This window comes from Macrosteles quadrilineatus, unplaced genomic scaffold, assembly GCF_028750875.1.
Source record: "Macrosteles quadrilineatus isolate MER2022 unplaced genomic scaffold, UCM_ALF_1.0 Scaffold_6__1_contigs__length_79288215, whole genome shotgun sequence".
NCBI lineage: Eukaryota > Metazoa > Arthropoda > Insecta > Hemiptera > Cicadellidae > Macrosteles > Macrosteles quadrilineatus.
Genome location: NW_026542599.1, coordinates 70,646,092 through 70,667,070, shown reverse-complemented (window position 1 = coordinate 70,667,070; position 20,979 = coordinate 70,646,092). Strand labels below are relative to the sequence as shown.

Below are 20,979 nucleotides of genomic sequence, written 5' to 3'. Positions count from 1 at the left end.
AGAATCAGTCGAGGGAGTCGTTTTTAAGCTCTGTCCCAATTTTGATTAAATTTTGCTACATTAAAACCATAGTAAACCATATTTTCCTGTTATTCGTTATTCTGGGTTTTCTTGGTTTGAAGATTTCAGTTGGTATCACAAAAATAACTAGAATTACCACTTCAGTGCTGAGGACCACTTTGTTTACGACCAGTAGTGGGGGGTGATCACTGAGCGCCGGCTTGTTTTCAGCACTGTATTTTCATGCCAGGGAAAGATCCAATTAGACTATATTCGAACCTCTATAAGACGAATTTTGTACGTGGGGGGTAAATTCATATTATCAAGGAATTTGTTTTACCGAAGTTCGTACTAACGAGGTTCGACTGTATATAAATTGCTGTTTACACCAGCTAAGTAACAAACTGTAAACGTATTCCATGCGTAATTAACTCTATATGTGACTTAGTGATATGCAAAATCATTTTGTCTTGTGAAGTGCACCAGCAAAAACGGTTGGGAAATAGTTTGTGACAACTTTGAAAAAGCCACTGAGGTAAACGAAAAATCCTGGTTTCAAGCACTTTTTCTATAGGCAGCGGATATTGACAATATTTACTCGTCCACAGATATGAGGAGTACCTGAACGCTGAGTCTCGAGTGAACCGCAAGCCTCACCAACCAGACACCAGGGTGCACTGCTGTCTGTACTTTGTGGCTCCGTCAGGTCATGGGCTCAAGCCCCTCGACGTGGAGTTCATGCAAAGACTCCACGAGAAGGTCAACATTATCCCTGTCATAGCGAAGGCTGACACCATGACGCCCGACGAGTGTGCGCACTTCAAGAAACAGGTGAGTTATGGTGTGAGTTAGTATATTTCTACACTATGGCGTAAAGTGACTGTTTTCACTTTTTTGTTTGCAATAGGACAACAAAATTTAATGATTGCTTTTATGAGAGTTTGGAAACTACCAACTTATTTATATCAATACTGGTACATTTATCATCCACGTTTTAGCGAACTTCTCAGCAGAATTTTTTTATTAACACTCACAAATCCACAATTTTGTTTCAGATCCTGAATGAGATTGCTCAACACAAGATCAAGATTTACGAGTTCCCAGAGACAGAAGACGATGAAGAGTCCAAGCTACACAAGGCGTTGCGCGACCGCGTCCCATTCGCTGTGGTCGGCTCAAATACCGTCATAGAGATGGACGGCAAGAAGCTGCGCGGCAGGAGATACCCCTGGGGAATTGTGGAAGGTATGTGTGTTATAATGTTTTAGAAAGGGAACACTATCACCAGAGCAATGAATGATTGCTATAAAATTTGCAGGATTATAGCAATACCTAGAGCATACAGGTGTTGGGTATAAGTGCAATAGTTTTACTAATAATTGATGATATTTGTGGACGAGAGGGTGTGTGGAGGAGTGAAAATAATGGTACTATGGTTGGTGTATGTGTGTTTCAGTGAAAATCTAAGGCATCCAGAAAAATTTTGTGGCTTTACCAAACATTAGTAATAAAATCTTTATAGGTGCTAAGACTGAATTTTAGTTGATCGATGACCCTTAAGTGGGGAAACATCCTCAAAGATTATATTTTTATAGTTCTTTTTTTTGTTGTTGTTAGATAAAACTTGTCATGATTCTAATGTTTTGTACAGTGGAGAACCTGGAACACTGTGACTTTATCGCACTGCGTAACATGTTGATACGCACACATCTGCAGGACCTCAAGGACGTCACCAACAACGTTCACTACGAGAACTTCCGCTGTATCAGCCTGGCCGGCCACGGACCCGACGGCAAACCTTCCCGCATCTCCAACAAGTTAGTATTCTACATCCACTCTTTAGACATTCCATCAACATGTAAAAGCTATAGCCTGTTAGGATGAAAATGAACATATTTGAATTCAGCCACTAACAAAGTGTGTTGATGTGAACTTACAATTTCTGTCGCGTAAGCCAACTTTTCAACAAAGTTCGTTCAGATACCTGCTGCGTAATCAAAATTTTTGCCTGTGCCACAACTAGTATCGACTTCTCTCATGATGTCATAAGGCATTGAAGGATACCACAATCAGATTGTCGATTTACATACAGTACATTCAGCACGTCAGACTCACACAAACACAAGAATTTTAACTGCGGACATGTAGAGTTTAGACTAGTTCCTACATCCATCCGGTCATGTCACATCATTCGTTGTTACTGCTGTGTCCTGTCATTTAATCGTTTTACCACCTTATTGTCACAGATTTTATGTTGATTTTATGTACTTGTGTCAACGACTTAAATGTTTATGACCTTCTAAAGAAGCGATTGAGACATCCTTCAATACCTGATTATGACTTCATGTGAAGTCGAAACTAGTTGCGGTATTACAACAATGTGGATTTCGCATATGCAGATTAGTTAAACCTATTTTCATTTTGATATTCCAACCCTAACACGCTAACATAAACTTTTTACCAAGCCAATCTGAAAGAATAACTTAGGCCTATTGTAAAACTAACTTCACAGTAACGAAAACATTAGGAGTAAATAGAATTTTAGACAGAAACTCAATCTCCGAGTAGATCGTTGAACTAAGTTATTTTTTTTTTAAATTATCTACAGCTGGTCCATGTAGATGGGATCATCTTGTAATTTGAAGATGATCATTCATCATTTATTCCGTCAGTGTCAAGAAAAGTGTTACCGGAAATAATACGTATACAAACATTTGTTATTCATGATGGCAGTAATACTTATCTTTCGGAACAATAACGCTTACCTATCTCTTTTACTAGTGAGTACTACGACTATCCGCATTACTATCCTGATAATTAGACCAATTTGTTATTTACAAGGAAAAAATGTGGTTCAGATTCCACTATCATAAACATAATGATAAACGTTGTCATGTTTGCGCCCCCATCTTAAATAATTGATATATTGAATTGTTAGTTTATTTGAAAGTAGCCTAATATATAATGTTTAGTTAGCTAAACTATTTTATAGTTTACACATATTTATTTTTACTTACATTATCTTGTTTTTACCTAGTTTTTGTTGGAAAAACATTTGGCTTAGAACTTTTCGTGTGTAAACTGCCTGGAATTATTTTCTTTATGTGGGTTTGTCCTTTTTCAATTCCTTAAAAATCGTTTTTCATCTTCAAATTTTAACTAATACAAGTTGTTATCATAGATATTGACTTGATAAGGACAGGACTGATTTAACACATGCACAAAGGATTCAACAATAAATTTCTCATTTGCTTTGCTTGGTGCCTTGCTTTGTTAATGTTCTATGGTTTTCAACTTATAATTAGGCTATTTAAACTCATTAAACACTCTCAAACTTGATGGCTATCTTTGTATACTGAAAAGAAATTGTAATTCAAAACTATTTTACGTTATTCTCTAAATGTAAAATAAACATGCACCCTGACTACCTCTTTCAGACAATTGTAAACATTTAGTGCCAAGCACCTTTACGAGCTTTGCTTTGAATGTTCCGCTTCCATACAGCAAGTGTTTGCCAACTCTAGTTCTGTGAACTGCATGTTACTGTCTGTTTCACATTCTGATGCCTGTCAATTGAGGTTTACTAGTTCAATCCTGAGCAGAGTGTAAGTTACGTTTTATACACAGTTTAGCTAGCGTGAGATATAGACTCTTTCGTAAGGTCCATGGAGTTTTTCTGCTCTAACATGATGAAGGGGACCTTGGAATGATCCTGGTGGACGGAATTTTGACCTTATTCCAGTTATTTGCGATATAAAATCTATTAAATGAATAAACTACAAACGTAATCAGTTTTTAAACGGTAGAGCCAGTGGTGTTATAAATTTTCCAGTGTGGGAGTATGAGAACGCTCATCATCTTCAGAAATTATTATCACAATATGCAGTCGCTCACGATTTTGCCATGATCAAGGGAGATGTTCCCTATTTTACTGCGAATGGAGATGTTTGCAATTTTACCACGATTGCAGAAGATGATATTTTTTCTACAACTGCGGGACCTGACCACTGGTTATGCTCATGATTTTGCCACTACCACTGGATAGTTTTTGATTACGCTGCGACTACTGAACAAGTCGCCGGATAAGTTCTTGATTTGTCCGCCATCTTAGGAGAGGATTAACTTATTAAAACTGCTAAACCCATTCAGCTGTTGAGTTATGACTCTAAAAAAAAAACAAAGGTCGCCTATAAATATTTAAGATTTGAGAAAAACCGTCTGGGAACATTGTTTTCACACTGCTCCACTACCACTGGCTTACAGCAGACAGAATGTGGAACAGACAGTAGTGTATATAAAGCTTGCTGGCGACCTGATATTTTTCTGATGGTTTGGTAACCCTGTTTGACTTCAGTTTGTGCTCTCAAGGACTGAACAACACATTCATGACTGTTTGGTAAGTGTACATCTGGGGCCAGCAAGCTTCCACACTGTCTTGTGTAATGCTATTTTGAATATGTTTGTGAATACAGTACACCCTCTCTGAACTGACCTTTACCTAAGGGTCGCAAGGCACTCTTTGCATATTAAGTTGAATACGGAACCTTAGCCTTAGATCGGATGATGTCAGTTAAAACCACTGAGCTAGATGGAGGTAACACTAGTTTAAAGTTTGACTACTTCAAACGAGCAATTGTTTTGTTGGTAAGGTTGTAGTTGACTATAGTCTGTACGATGGAACTGGTCTCCTGACCTTTCCCTAGGGTCTTAAACCATTTTCAAGTCCCCAAGTAGACGGATTTTCAGGAGACAGGTTCCATCATACCGACTATAGTCTTGTAAAAATTATCCTAATGCACTACAAAATGGCTTCCAGCACCACAAAATCCCCTTGATAAGTGCTACCACCAGATATTAATCAAATTTTAGATCAGTGGTTAAATGGGATACTATGTGAACTTATACTGTGAAAATACTCTCGAATATGATTATTTGGCTGAAAATAACATTACATTAAGTTAAATTTCAATCAAGCTATTCTATCCTGAAGAAGATTATTGGGTTCCGTGAAATGTCAGGCTTATTCTCCAGGACGATTGTGTGGGATGTGAGTATGAGTTTCTCTAACTGTATGACCAGTTCTGTATATCACCAAATAATAATAAAGATGAGAGAAGTCCACAAATTTGTACAAAATACTGAACGCGATCTACTGGTTCACCTGACTCTGACCTTTGTACTATATTCAAGAGAGGTGTACTGTTCTTTATAGTGTTGCTGATGTATTTTTTTCTAGTTCTTGTGTGGTATTTTACTTATTGTTTGTGATGTTTTATGATTTTTGTATAGGCTTTATGTTCTTTTGTTTCAGTCTTACTGGTCCCAAAAATTAGTGTTTAAAGTGCATGTTCGTGTTTGTTTGGTTTTTTTCTTACATTTTAGTTTTTTGTCTGAACTTGGTATTGGTAATTGGTCATTATCACTTTATCCTTAAAAAATGTATCACTCTAATTGGTGTTAATTTTTTAATAATTAGTTTACAAATTGTTAACAAAAGATTGTAAACTTTTTCATAAGTTTGGGTAAGAATTATTCAAAATCAAAGTTTGTCCCAGGTTTGTTGTAGTCCTACCTCAATGATTTTAGCATTTTATGTAGTTTTGCACTGTAGAATTTTTTAAATATCATTTTGCTTGTTTGTATTTTCTCTTTGAATTGCCTTAATACTCATATCTGGATTTGATTGTACATAATAAATAAATTTTCTGTAAATTTTTTTTGAACTTTTACATACAATTTTGTTTAATTGATTGGTAAATATTGTAAATAAAATTAATAGCAACTAAAAATGTTGGTTTTATGTTTGTAAAATGCTGCTTCCGGTTATTTAACTCATTCAATTTTAATTTCTCAATCATGATTGAATAAAACAATTATTGAACATATTCAGAAATTTTAGACGGATCATATACTTGAAATTAAAAAAAAAAAAAACTTAACCAAATAAATAGGTTAGTTACTTGTTACGGTTGTAAATTTCATAAAACAGATATTCACAATCAAACTAAAAAAATTCAGCATTTGGTCAAATAATAATGAATCCCAGACTGCGCAAGGCCCGAGGACTCACACAGATGCACAGTTGTAAACAAAATTAATATCTTAAAAAAACCTATGAAATTCATGGTAATTCACTAACTTATTTAATTTTATTCAAGGGAAGGCTCTAGGCCAGGATTTTGAATTGTAGAATAAGGAGGATAGCAGCTAGCTTATCTTGAAGTGTAAGTAGGCCACTGAACATGCACTTCTTCATGGTAAGCTAGCCTCTGTCCTCCTTTTTTGTACAATTCAATAACCTATTTAATTGTTATAGACTTCCAATCCAGGAGGCAAGTAATATGGATAAAAGCTTATTACATTTTTTATTAAATGCTTGGCTTACCCTAGTTTAAAATTGTTAGGTCATAAAAACTTAAAGAATATATACAGAAGAACCTCGGTAACAAGTGTCTGGGGATTATCAAATAAGACTTGTTATCAAGGTTAACTTCTTATTGAGGTTTGCAATAACACGTAATAAGGGAATAAGATTGAGGATGGTATATGAAAATTACACTTGTTATCCAGGATCTTGTTATTGAGGTTTCACTTTACATGTTTTGGGCAGCGATCAGATTGTGGTGAGATTTTAGATACGATTTGTTCTTGACATTTATTTAACGTATCGCATCTGTGCAGGAACCCATTGGCTCAGATGGAGGAGGAGAAGCGAGAGCACGACACTAAGCTGAAGAAGATGGAGCAAGAAATGGAGCAAGTGTTTGAGATGAAGGTCAAGGAGAAGAAGCAGAAGTTGAAGGACTCTGAGATTGACGTGAGTTGTACAGTTTTATCTTTCTGTTAGACGAGGTTAGTTTATGGTAGAGATAGCTTTTTAGATTCAAAAGGAACAGAAAATAAAAGAATTAAAATTATACTTTGCATTCTGTTCTCCTTGCTTTTCTTCAGGGTAGGCTAGGTTTGGGGAGGTAGTTAGGACGTCTTTTCTATTGTTTCTGAGATGCTAGTTTTGGTTCGATAGTATAATAGGTCAAGCTAGGTGAGGGATATGTTTTATTTTATTTTGTTTAAATCAACAGGAATTATTTACGTCTTTAGTACAGTAAGGCTACTAGTCCAAACCCTGGTCTTGGTATCATTTGACAATTTCGTTTGGATGATACCATCATTAATTGATAGACAAATGTTAGATTAGTTTCAAGGGAAAAATGGATTGAAAAGAAGGCAGTTGTCTTAAAGAAGATAAATATCTTAAGTATGCCAATTCTACTCACCATCCAACCTGTTTTCAAAAAGTTTATGTTTCAGTTTACAGTGTAATGTAAGGTTAGGAAAGGTACGGTTGTAGCATATGAAAATATTAAGAAGGAGAATGTTGCGTGTATATCTTCTTTCCCCCTGTTGGTCTCATAGATTAGATTACCTAAGGTATGTTCTTTCAACCTGTTTTTATACATTGCACAAAACTCCCTCTCAAATGTTTGAAAAACGATAGTTCACCCATTGTAGTTATAAATCTTTCTGATCGTAACGATCTTGTCTGCAACAGTTGCAAAGGAGGCACGACCAGATGCGCAAACAGCTGGAGGCCCAACAGTCCGAGCTGGAGGAGAAGAGGAAGGCGCTGGAGGCTGAGATTTCTGCTTGGGAGACACAGAACGGAGTCAGCCTAGAGGAGCTGCGCAGGCGCAGTCTAGAGAGAGAGTGAGTAGACATTACATTACGTTGGAACTTTCCAAGACCAGAGGTGTGCGGGCTTGAGATTCTCGATCAAGTCAAGCTTTTTTTATCGTGTTAAAATTCCTTATAATATGCAGAGCCTGTCTAAAGCTTCTTCAAAAGGTGCGGCTCCACAGGGTCCCAGCGCAAGGTGTTTCCCGGTCACGGTCACTGAAGTCACTGGAAAGTAGCAGATTTTCATTTTAAGATTCCAAAAGTCACGGAAAAGATAGGGGCTAACTAAAATAGTTCCCAAACCTGCCTTTTGTTTTACACCTTTCTGTAGGGAATGATTGAATTCATAATGCAGAATCAGAGAGCAACATATTTTGGAAGCAGGCAACCAGCTGCAAATTGTTACGGCACATTTTATTGTATGTCTGACTATCTCATGTTCACGTTACTGAAAAGTATTGTCTACCAAAGATAGTATGTTTTAACGTCCTCCCTTCCCCCTAAAGTCACTGAAATTTAGTTTGATCAAATCGTAAAAATCCAGATGGTGGAAATGTTTAAGTTTATGAATTTTACATCAATTATGAAATAGAGTGGGATTATAAATACTAGTATTATACATTGAGATTTGTGTTAGTATTGTTGGGAGGGATACAACTTTTTTGGTAGGAAGGGGCCCTGCTCTGAATGCTTTGTTTGTGCTGGGCACCACCACCACCCAAGGATAATTCTGTCAATAGAGGGCCGATGGGTTACAATTTGACCAAACAAAATCTCATTAGTTTTCTAATAAAAAATTTGGAGTAATTTGCATAAAAAATATTATCAAAATCTCATTATAAATATCCATTATTGAGGCATTATTGTGATCATATTCTGCGATCACAGTGACATCGGAATCAATTTTAGTGATTGTGGCCGCAATCCGCAACTAATCAAGAGTTTGTGATCGCACAATCTTCACAGATGCTTTAAACAGACCAAATAATATCATGAGGGTTACGTCTTCACTCGGCTTGGTTTTCTCTTGTGAGCTTTTAGACTAGGCTCAACTTGACTTGGATTTCAAGAAGCTCGCACATCTCTGTTGGTGACTTTATACAAATAAAGAAAGTTAAAACTTATCTATATCCTCGATAGCTCTATAGCTGCCCTGACAGTAACTTTGGGAGTTTTAGTTTTAATATTAATTTTTGATCCTACAGCAAAGAGAGATACTATGTGGGTAATATTTAAGTCTACTTTTGTATAACCTTTTTTGCTCTTTTGGTCTTCCGTTTTGTTCATAAGAACCTTCTTTAACCCCAGTGTTACTTTTAAAAGATTATGTAATTGTTTTTGTTCACCTTTTTAAAGTTTTTTTGTATTTGTTAAAAATGTTGGACAATAGTATATTACGTTACTAGTCCTGAAAATAAGTGTTTACCGGACGAGTGTGGTCGTTCCCGTGCGAGACGAAGTCGAGTACGGGATTACCATACGAGTCCGGTACACACATTTTGGACGAGTTACGTACGATAGTTTACGCCATACTACTTAATTCGTACGAATCCTTATATATTTCAACCGACTAAAGGACTAAACATCACCAGTCATAACCTCTAAGAGAGGTTATGTTTTTGTTTATAACCAATCATTGCCACGCAAATACAGTATAATCAGCTGATTGGTGTCCGGTAAAACTCATTGCAGAACAGTATTACGCAATGAAACCCCATTTGAATAAGCTGGCGGTAAACAGCTGTTTTCTGGACTAAATCCTTGCGTGGGAAGTTCGTCAAAATAATGTAGTGTGGCGTAAAAACCATTGTAACATTAGATTAGAGTAAATTTTGACTGCCTTATATCATCAATCAAATTATTTTTTGAGCATTTTAAATTTTTTGTCCATCCTTGAAATAAAGAGTGTCCCTTGAAGGTTTTTTTTCAATTACTATACCAGACATATCGAACACCCTACAAACTCTACAATGAAATAAATACATATGTAATAAATACCCTGAGTCTCATTGGATTCCAATGAACTACTTAAAAATGGCTGAGGAACAAAATAAGAACTAAATTAGTAAACAAGTTTGCTAGCCAGATTAGAAAAGTGCACATCGGTGTTTCTCCATTTTGTTCTGATTGGTCGAAATCAAGAGGGACTTGGGGGTGTTCATTTTATGTATGTATATGTTGCTGCTGTTGAGTTTCAAGCTTGTAGCGTGTTTCAATGTGTCTTGTATATTGAATCAAAAATAGCAACCACTTGGGACACCCTATATATTTTGTTGTACCAATTGAGTTAGTTCTTAGAGTGCAAGTTGTTCTAGAAAGTTATAATTGAATCTAGCGAATTTCCGATTGTTTTTACATGCCGAAACATTGTTTCGGAACCCGTTTTTACCAATTTCATTTAAGATTTTAAACAGAATTTTTATGTTTATTGAGTTTTTTTTATTTGGAGATAAAATGTCATATAGTAGTTTTTTTTTCAAACAAGGTTATTTTTCATGTAAGAACATTTTTTTATGTTTCCAAAACTGTTTTTAAAATATGCACAGTTTTGGTGGTGGCAAATTTATGTCTTTTGAGGGATTAATGCAAAATCTTGTCCGTCACATTTAGTAAATACCCCCGCCGCAGCAAACCTGCAGACTAAGCGAATTTCAACTTGTATGATTACATATTTACTAAAATACTTCCATAAATAAGACATATTTATTCCCAATTTAAATAACGTTAGATAGGCTATAACGAGTGCTTAGGTTTGCTGCTACGGGGAAGGTAAACAGTGTTTTATGACCAAACGTCAATAGTATAGGATGAAATAAATAAGTTTGCCAGATTTGATCAACATATATCCATAAACAAGTAAACTACAACAGTTTTCATTTTCTCCATAAGAATAACATGGGAATTCTAAATTTGCATTTTTTTTTTCATTTTCTCCGTGACTGTTAGGCATACAACAATGCTCCAATATACTAAATTTTTTCTTTTTTTAAGCTCTACAAAATGGTTGGGAAAGAAATTCTAAAATTTTATGTTTTTAGGGTCAAAAATGGGAAAAACATAAAAAACATAAAACCCCCCATCATAAACCCCTGTTCCCATGGTCCGATTATGCTGGATCGCGAACTCGTTCGAATAAATGTAGGTTTACACATTTGTACCAAATTTCATCAAAATCGGATCTTTTTTGCTCGAGTTATCGCGCTAACGGACACACATATATATATATATAAATATATATTTACATGAATTGGAACGGATGGTGTTTTTGGCCTCTAGGGACCTCAAAACGAAAAAAAAAATCGGTCCCGCGTCCAGGTCTTACCATGAGTACTACGGTAATAGCTTATTCCCTATATGGGAAATTCGCTAAAAGGATGAAAACTTTGTTTTTTTTTACACTTCTGATTGAAAATGTCCACAATAATTCCTCAATTGACTTAAATATGCACAGTTTCTTTGAATGACCATGATCTTACTTTAACTACGACGCAATATAGTTTAGCGAATTTAACCATAGCATAGAAATAGTTGCTTTAGGCTATTTTATAATTAAAGGGTAAGTAAATTCTAGAAAATGCATCCCTTAATAGACAATAGTTATTAATTGTACATTTGGAAATCGATACGCAAACAATAGCTGCAATAATAAGTGGGCATTTTGATTTGGTAACGTTGCTTTTTAGTTTTTATCTATTGACAATACTGCTTTCAAATTAATGCTTAAAGCTTGCTATGATCGCTATGGGTATCTTAACTCCAGTAAAACCATTATGCTTGATACTGCATATTTACGGTCATAGAATTTTGCGGGATATGAAAACATGCTTATAGTAGTTTAAAGGTGTACTTGTGATGAACAACTTTATCCTGAATGAAAAATTGCTTTTTAAATCAATTAATTGTGATTTCTGATTTTTGTTGGGGTAGCAGACTTATCTGAATAAAGTTTATCCCGGGAGAATCAACGGAATACTTTACATTATATGGTCAAATGTTGCCATGAACATATTTCTTCCTAACTAAAACCTTCCTAGGTTGATAAACCATCGTACCTCCAAACAATTTTCATTTAAAAATTTTTTTTAATGGTGATTTTTTTTCTTAAACCAAAGCCTGCTATCTCCAAAAAAATAACACAATCCCTTGTACCCTGATACATCACAAACCTCAATTATTTTTGGGGATTTTGGGGGAGTGAGCTGTAAGTATGCTATAGCGCGGGACTTAAGTGCCTGAGGTCCCGTGCTCAAATCCCCACCAAATTACCAATGGATTTGAAGTGATAATGCTGCAACCCCTGGGTTTAGCCTGAAGTAATGTGAAAAACAATCCCGGGCTCATGCCTAGCATCCTAGGAAAAAAAATTTCTTTGGATCTGAATTTTTAAAAACCAAATCCACTTGCATTGATTATTATTCAATTAATTTGGCGAAATGTCTTTTCTGGATTTAGTATTTGATTTTTGAAGTGTCAAACCCTTAGTTGTAAACATTTTGTTGTACGTAGCAAGGAATTTGTAGTGTGTGAAAAAGTAATGAAGTAGTGACATTTTAGAAAGTAGATTAGATATTCAGTAGAATTGCCACAAAATTGTAGTTAAAAATGAATCTTAGGTAAAAAAAAAGCACCTGCTATACATTTTGTGTACATGCACCATAAGATTGCTTTGAAAATATAGACTAGAGTTTAGTCATTGTTAATTTCAAAGAACTTACCTTAGATTACTTGTTCTGTAATTTCAGTTAGAAAAAACTCAAAAGTTTGTCAAATTATTGTATAGAAAATATAAATATTTCAGTTGTATTATTTACTCAATGTAATAAATTGTATTTTGAAAACCAAAAAAAAAACATGTAATCAGTTAAATTGGACGATTTCTAATACAAATTTTAATTGGAAAGGGTTCTTATGAACAAAATATTGATAATACACCTCCTATCCTGATCCAACATATCAATAATTGTGGGCTTATAATAATAATGGGAACTACAATAAAAATATTGGGATTTTAATTACTATTTATTCATTGCCCAGTGAGCTATATCTAACTATATTTACTAATCACCAAAAAATGTTCAACTGAAATTTGAAAGCGTAGTCATCTAATATTTAAGTATCTGCAAAGTTTGGGATACAAAGTATATTTGATAATATATTGTAGGCTTCGCTCACCTTTATTATTGTCTGGTGATAATCCAGGACTCGTCATACAGTTAGACACAGTCCAACATCAGTCCAGGGAATCAAGTCTGACATTTCGCAACTCGGGTTTCACGTAAACCGAAAAAGAAAAGCATCCCCCACTTCTTCAGGGTAGGGAAACATTAGTTCGACCTGCGTGCGGGACAAAATTAAGGTTTCCTATCCTTCGAAACGGGATGTTTTTGGGTTATGCAAATAGTCAGACTTGAACCCCTGGACTGATTTGTGTGAATGACGAGTCCCACAAAACAATAATAAAGGTGAGGTAAACCCACAAAATGTTTACAAACAAATGATATCTCGCCTAAAAGCATGTCATTTATATAAAAATATTTACAAACCATACTAATGTACATAAATACAAAATTTCTGTGAAACAAACCATTACTATTTGAAGTCAGTATGCACAAAAATATTTCGTAGTACATTATACTCCTGATCCTAATATCGCTTCTAAAGTTGGAAGCATTTTCAAAAAAGTCAATCATACTTGTGTTCTCGGTTGCTTGGCTTATGTTTAGCATGTGTTGCGGCATGGTCGTTGCATGTTTGTGAGCGTACAATGGTTACTCGCAGGTTCCCCGAGCGTGTGTTGAGTGCAGCAGTCACTCGGCGTCACTCGTTTCAACACCGCAGCGAGTGCAAGCAGCAGTAACTCTTCCTGCCATCAAACTGTGTGCCTCTACGAAGCTGTGCTTGAACTTATCTGTGTTATTGTAGACTGGCTTATGGCATTGATTATAAATAATATGTCGTTTTACTGTGGAAACTGATCGCAATAAGCTTCTAGATAAAATCTTGACTTAAATTTGATTACTAAATGGTTGGGAATGGTTTTGCTTTTCATATCATGTAAGCATTTTGGGAATCGAACTTATCTCTTGCGTTTAAGTCGATACTAAGACAATACTTGGGTGTTTTAGTTTCTGAAGAAAAAAGGGTGTTTTTTTAAAAGGGTGGGGAAGGAAACAACAATGTAACAGTATATTTCGTACCTAGGGCCGAAAATGAGGTTTTGCCGGCTCGAGATAGTTTTTGAGTTCGAGACGAAGTCGAGAACTTAAATCGATCGAGAGCTGCAAAACCATTTCGGTCCGTGGTACGAACGCTATTTTTCACCACACTAGACCCTATTACCACTATTCACCACTATAATAATGCACACTGATCGTACAACTTTAAGGTTATGTGAAGAAATAATTTGAGGAATCAGCAAAAATAAAAATAAATCGTTGCTAGGCAACGGTGACAATAACACAATTCTATATTGCAATGCTATGGATTTTGATTGTGTATTTAAAACGCATTCATGTTTTAAGTAAGTAAGCGGACAGCTGATTTTGCGGCCCCGGCCTGTAAAAACCTGCTCGGTCCCCAAATTGGCGACAGCTGGCATGGCCAGCAAAACGTAACTTTCAGCCACCAATTAACGTATGTAATACAGCCAAAAACATCATAGTGTGGTGAAAAATACAGAATTTGTTTGGTGTATGGTATTTCATATGATTCAATAGTTTTATAACTTAATTTAGAGCATGGACTTGAATTCAAGCTCTATTATTTAATTTCAGACAAATTAATATACTGAATTAACGATTCAAAGAATGAAGAGTACCATTATTTGTAACCAATGCCATATTTTTTATGTTAGAAGAACTCTATTTTTAGCTTTAATGTATCTTTTGTACATAGTCTCAAGTAGATGTTTTTGTTTAATTGTAAGTCTTTAGAAATGATACTGAACAAACTGTATGAAGATGTTCCAAGTTGTTTGAATGTGATACTTTTTACCAATTAAACTGCAATAATAAATTTCTTTGTTATGAAACAATTATAAAATATGTGGTCCCGTATTCTTTAAAAACTGTGTTTACACTAGCAAAATAATATTCTTAGGATATTTATGTAATACGGGGAATTTGTGAAAACCTTAAAAAAGTAAATTTAAAATGGATTTTTTAACCTTGAAAACCCCTCAATATATTCATGAATTTAGCTACTTAACCTTAAAAATATATAACTACAGTTCTCTTCATACCCTTAGTATCAAGGAATAGGCAATCAACAGAAATAAAATAAATAATCATTTTGGGTTAACGGAATCATATTGGGCGATAATTTTTTGGTAAACAGAAAAAAAGATATGTGAAAAGGAATCAAGACGACCTTCAATCCCACCGGATCGGTTGAGCAAGACTTGATATATCCTGACAATATACAGGCTGACATTAGGTTTTAGGAGTTTCCTCTATTAATGAAATGAAGAATTTTCTATCTTGTTTAGAAATAGAGACAGAGTGATAATAAATTGAAAACATGAACATAAACTGTAGATGGAGGAAATGTTAAATCCACTAAGATAATTGCGGCAGGACACCGTTAAATCACATCACAAAAAAAAGAAAAAAATAGCCATACACGAAGAAAAAAAAAATATATAATAGCTACAAGACCCATTTCATGCCCTCAGACTAGGGAGATGTACAAATAACGTTAATTGAAGAACCAGGGCCGACAAGTTTTGTTAACTTGGCCATGCATGTAATATCTTGAACAAATGTATTTGAGTTTGAATTTTTAATCTCAATAACGAAGATGTTGATTTAAGAGTAATGGGATGCATCCCATATAACTAAAATGTTAATTAAAATAAAAATGTAAAAGAAGGATTAGTTAATTATTTAGTAAGTTTTTTTAAAATAATATTAAAATTTAAAATTAATCAAACCAAAACAATAATTACCGGTACCCAAGCAACAAAGAAATATCACAGCCGAGCATCAATTTAAAAATTCTACACAAGTCAAAATACCTTACGGGTTTTCCCTCAAAATTGCACTCTGCAGACCGCACTTAATTTTACATTACGTACGTTCTTTTTTTCATAATAGCCTATAACAAAACCATTAGACTTGATCTTTTAGCACTTGGGATTCAAAATTTCAGGATTCGATCATCGACTGTTGTAATGACGGCCAAAAAACGAAACCTAAGCCCAAAATTGAATCCAAAATAATATACTTCGGAATCTTGATGTTCATGGACAGCAATCCATGGTATTGTTTAGGTCTACCATATCTAAAATTGGTAATTTTTGTCCTACATTGTTAAAAAAAAGATAGTTTAGTGTGCAGGTCTATACATCGACAACCTATACAACCTATTGGAAACAAACGAAAAAGGTATCGCAATGATAAAACAGATTGAGTCGCTAATTACTGTACATGTATTAACAAAATTGCCGTAGTTTCACTACCACTACTCACTTATTTGTCTTTGAAGTTCACTAGGACGTTTTGTGATTCTGTCGATGCATCTGTCACCCACTAGAACCTGGCCCAACCGCTATCAATGTAAAAAATATGCAATTGTGACCCTGAACGACTTTGAATTTTATTACCAAGTTTGAATAATAATAGTACTGTTCCTACTCGACCAATGTTTTTTTTATAATACAACTATTGTGTTTGATTTTTTGTTAATTTTAGTGTTTGGTGGGTTGTGTTTATTTAGCAATATTGTGTTTGAGTAGTTGTAAAGGTTATATTATTTAGCCGTATTATTTGTTTAAATTTCTGTTTACGTCTTCTTTCTCTTTCCCAGTGATTGTCGAAATAAGCTATGTTCTGTATATAATATCATAGACAAAAAAGAATTAAAGCTTGACTGTCAGCCGTGCTACGGTTACTCATAGGTTCTGGAGCAGGCGTACACGCTACGTAACTACACGGCGCTCCCAGCGGTGTGCTCCAGAACCTATGGTAACCGCAGCACGGCTGACAGTCATTATTTAATTCTTTTTGTCTATGATTCAAAACTTTACATACATATATAACAATGAACAATGACAAAGTTAGCAATTTCATAATTGTTTATTAAGTATTAGAGAATTTCCATTCTCACGATTCAAGACTGCCTAGTCAGGTATATTATTTTAGTTTATCATTTGTAGGTTATCTTCATATGAAATAATCAGAGTAATATTTGTTAGATCTGCTAGTTTATTTTGTACTAACATTAAACTTTGATTTAACATAGTGTTAGTTGGATATTTATTACAGTCATACCTATCATCATCATATTTTAACATTGCAGTGCAACCTCAATCTAACAAGGAACAATTAATTTGAGTATTTCGTAATTGAGGTTGTTACAATGAGTTAGGTTGCACTGTATCAGCACCCAAAGTGCCACAGTATTTATTATTTTCTAGTTTTCTACCTCATGTTTTACTCAATAAGTACTTAGGATTATTATGTACAAGGATAGGGATCAGCTAGCTTACCTGGTAGATAGAGTCCAGATTAGCCTTGATTACACATAAAACACATGACACAACACAGATAAAGTTTTTCTGTGTTGTGTCATGTGTTTTATGTGTAATCAAGGCTAATCTGGACTCTATCTACCAGGTAAGCTAGCTGATCCCTATCCTTGTACATAATAATCCTATTCAGCCAATTGGCCTTTCCTTAACTCCTAATCAATAAGTACTTAATATTATTACTTAACACTTTTTATTACTCAATAAGTACTTAATGCTTCGTTTGAATTACTCAATAAAAAAAGAAATTCTATGTCTAATTTTGGTGCATTTATTTTCCTTTGGTACTAAAACAAGAGATCGCAAGAAAATGACAAACTCAATTAATAAAAAAAAATTTCTATCTTAACCCTTAGAGTGCCAGGCGAGAAATAAAAGTAACGCTCAAAAAATGCCGATGATTTTTCCCGAAGGTCGCGCTAAAAATGCCGAGCCCGATCTGGCGATTTTTAGGTTAAAATTTCGTAAAAATCGAATTTTCGATATTTCGACCAACAAAAATCGATGTATCGCATCTAGTAACTTTCGACTCAATGTTAATATATGGGTTAAAAGAATCCGAGTATCCATTCGGTTATGACAACTGTTCGATCATTACGAAACGTCCGGTCAGCCGGACGTTGGCACTTTTGGCTCGTTCTAAAAACGTCCGGTCGGCCGGACGTCGGCACTTTTGGCTCGTTTTAAAAACGTCCGGTTCCCCGGACGTTGGCACTCAAAGGGTTAATTAAATCCAAAATTATTCTGATATTTAGTCCTAACATCCAATTTATTTTATTCACAGTAAAAATAGGCGATCATTTAGCATTAAAGTGGCATTCAAATCTACGCATATTAAAGTACTGTACTGCCATTTTGATTTAACTCCTAAAAATATTTCAGAAACATTAAGTTTTTATTGGTTTGAAGAAATATACTACATCAGGATCAGCTAACCAGCAGACTTTATTAGGGTTCAAATATATTTAATTTACAAGCAAAAACCAATCTAGAAATTTCAACATGTGAACATGTGACATTTCAGAGTGTATGATTATTCCTTTAAAGAACACATTACTGGTGTTATACTGATACAATAATCATTCCAAATTGAAAGCATTTCACAGCGAAATTCTATTATTTATTAAAACTTAAACACAAAATATGTGATTTATTCCAAATATTTTTCCAGATCTGTGGATGGCAAAGAGAAGAAAAGCAAGAAGAAGGGGCTCTTTTAAAGTTTGACTTCAAAATAAGTTTGGAGAAAATTAAAATTTTAAAAAGAACGAGCGGGCGAACTTCAAACGGACGTCCAAAAGGAAAACTTCATCTTCCCAGAGTCTCGTTAGCTGTGTAACTATAAAAGGATAAGTGTCACTTACGATGTAAATATTTAAATTATTACTTACGCATTACACTTCCATAATCTGTAAATAAAAAGTTATAAAGTAGATTGTAAGAATCACGGTGCAAACGTGCATTTTTCTGGTATCTATTTCAATCGTGGTGTATATAAAAAGTGTAGCTGGTACTCAGATTTTATCTTTTGACTGAAATGTATTTTACGTAACAACGGACCATTCCATCGTTGCAACTAGATTGTAAATGCTATGAATGTCAAAAGTAGATTTTTAGTTCGTAAGGTTGCGTGCATGAAGATCCAAACAATTTGTTATATGTTAATTTCCAAACTTGTGGAAGCATTTATTTATTAAGTTAAAATCGCAAATGGGTTCGTATATTTGTACTTATGTACTTGTTTTGAAAATAGTAGATGTATGGGATTGTTTATTAAAATGTATTTTATATTATCAAGATAGAAAGAATTATGTGTAGTGAAATTATAAAAATTTCCATTTAATTTCTTGATACTTTGCGTTTTACTAAATTTGGCACCTTTAACGTTACATTTACAATCCTGATTATTAAATTATGGCGTAGGTGAACACAGAAAAAAAATTTAGGGAATACAAATTCAAGCTAAACATTACATACGTTGGCTCTATATTTAAGCTATTCAACTTTTTAACTTCTATAGACCAAAAAATTGGAACTGTTTAATGACTCTTTAAAGACAAAGACAATTTCAATACCTTATTAATGTAGTAAAGCATAAAATGAAAGGCTGTGAAAATAATTTTGCTTTCTTATGGTCCTTTCCAAGCAACTTCTGTATTGTGTGCTATAACATTGTCTGCAGATTTTAAACATCGGCATATCCAGATAGTCGTGTGCCAAAATAAGAACTAGTAACAAACTTTACTTGAGAGAGTTGATAGAATTAAGTCTCCAAGTTCTCAGTCATAGTGTATAAGTTAATACAGGTAGCTTACGGTTTTACAAGAAAAAATATACTGTCGGAAGTTTTGAATTAGTATTTTTGTGCACCTAATTTACAAAAGCCACACAATAATATGCCATTTGTGAACTGTTCTATTTTGTTTTGAATTCAACACAAGCTTTTAGTCGATTCGATATAAATATGATTTGTCGAAGAAAAATGTATTATTTGATTGCTGTTCATCTTGGAATACTTTGTTGGAAAACAAGTTCAAAAAAATTAAATCAGAAATATTGGAAGAGTGCAAATTTAATAAGACTTTTATCTGACGTTAAGTTCTTTAAACAAATTGTCATGATGTGATATCAAGAAATATCGTATTACCTGTTTTGTGTTAAGAAAATTCAAAAAATTCTATAGTATGTATGATATTAAAGAGAGGTTACCGCTACTAGAAAAAAGACTTTGATTGTAAAAGGATATTGTTCTAAATCCTAGTCACAACTACAAGACCATTCATGACTTATGTACAGACTTTAAAGTTCCTTGTAAATCTTTTTGCATTTTTTGTTTTAATAATTATTATTGCAATGTTTCCAGGGAGCTTTTTTTTAGTTGACGAAATTACCAGGTGGCATATTTAACTACAACGAATATGTACGGTACTACACTATTTTTTATGTAATTTATTGTGGTTATGTAATTTGTTTTGTTTTTTATAAATGTCAGTTTAATAATAAGATAGATCATGTAGTTATTTTGTGGTTAGTGTAAATGGTGGTTATACTGACCATTGAACATAATAAATATTATTTGAAATAGAAAAGTTGTGATTGTATTTATTTGCCCAATTGCAATGTCTGTTATAATTTACAGTATGATTAGTAATCATGTTAGTGATTTCAATAATTAATATGATTCAGCACGATAGGTAATCAAATATATTACAGAGAGGGTTAAATCAAAGTTTACTTTTTAAGTACCTTAAATCTTGTAGGACTATCTATCTATAATGCTTGTGTTTTGAGTTCGTTTGATCTATAGCTGAAACTACAGAACCTTTAATCCTTGATGGATATTAATTCTAAAACAGAGTGACGGTTTTTCAGAGATCAGATAATTGAGATTTTTACTTAATTTATGTTAAGTTTTACTAAAAATCTTATTTTTAGATTGCAGAGTAGTTGTCCTATCAAGGATAATGCACTTATTATTTTTATCCAGTAAAAATTTTTAAATCAGAATCCCGGTTGGTATTCCTCAAAGCAGTTGTCTATTGTCTTAGACCAATTCTCTTGCTCATTCAGTGAGATGGTCAAACGACCATAGACTTCTTCTCAATTCTAAGAAATCGTTCGTTTATGGTTTGACTTCACAGAAAGGTTATTATTATTATTTCATGAACCATTCAAAATGCATTTTGAGGTAGACAATATAATCAATCAGCAGGCTTGTTTAGTTAAATATGATAATGAAAAGATTTAAAAACATACAAAACACGTGAATTTTAGGA

At 34.0% G+C, this 20,979-nt stretch overlaps 1 protein-coding gene across 4 annotated transcripts in view; it reads left to right on the top strand.

Annotated features, from left to right (window-relative positions):
• LOC128996282 (septin-7-like) overlaps positions 1-20,286 on the top strand; it is a 66,883-nt gene extending 46,597 nt beyond the window's left edge. Inside the window, exons 6-12 of one of the 4 annotated variants that reach the window (XM_054421494.1) lie at positions 609-831; positions 1,056-1,245; positions 1,652-1,817; positions 4,355-4,396; positions 6,682-6,817; positions 7,553-7,707; positions 18,375-20,286. In XM_054421494.1, the coding sequence (XP_054277469.1) occupies positions 609-831; positions 1,056-1,245; positions 1,652-1,817; positions 4,355-4,396; positions 6,682-6,817; positions 7,553-7,707; positions 18,375-18,423 (961 nt within the window). In that variant the 3' untranslated portion in view covers positions 18,424-20,286. Of the gene's footprint in view, positions 1-608; positions 832-1,055; positions 1,246-1,651; positions 1,818-4,354; positions 4,397-6,681; positions 6,818-7,552; positions 7,708-13,455; positions 13,635-18,374 lie in introns of those variants that run through there. The other 3 variants (XM_054421496.1, XM_054421493.1, XM_054421495.1) reach the window with 3 other exon arrangements.
• Positions 20,287-20,979: the final 693 nt, after the last annotated feature.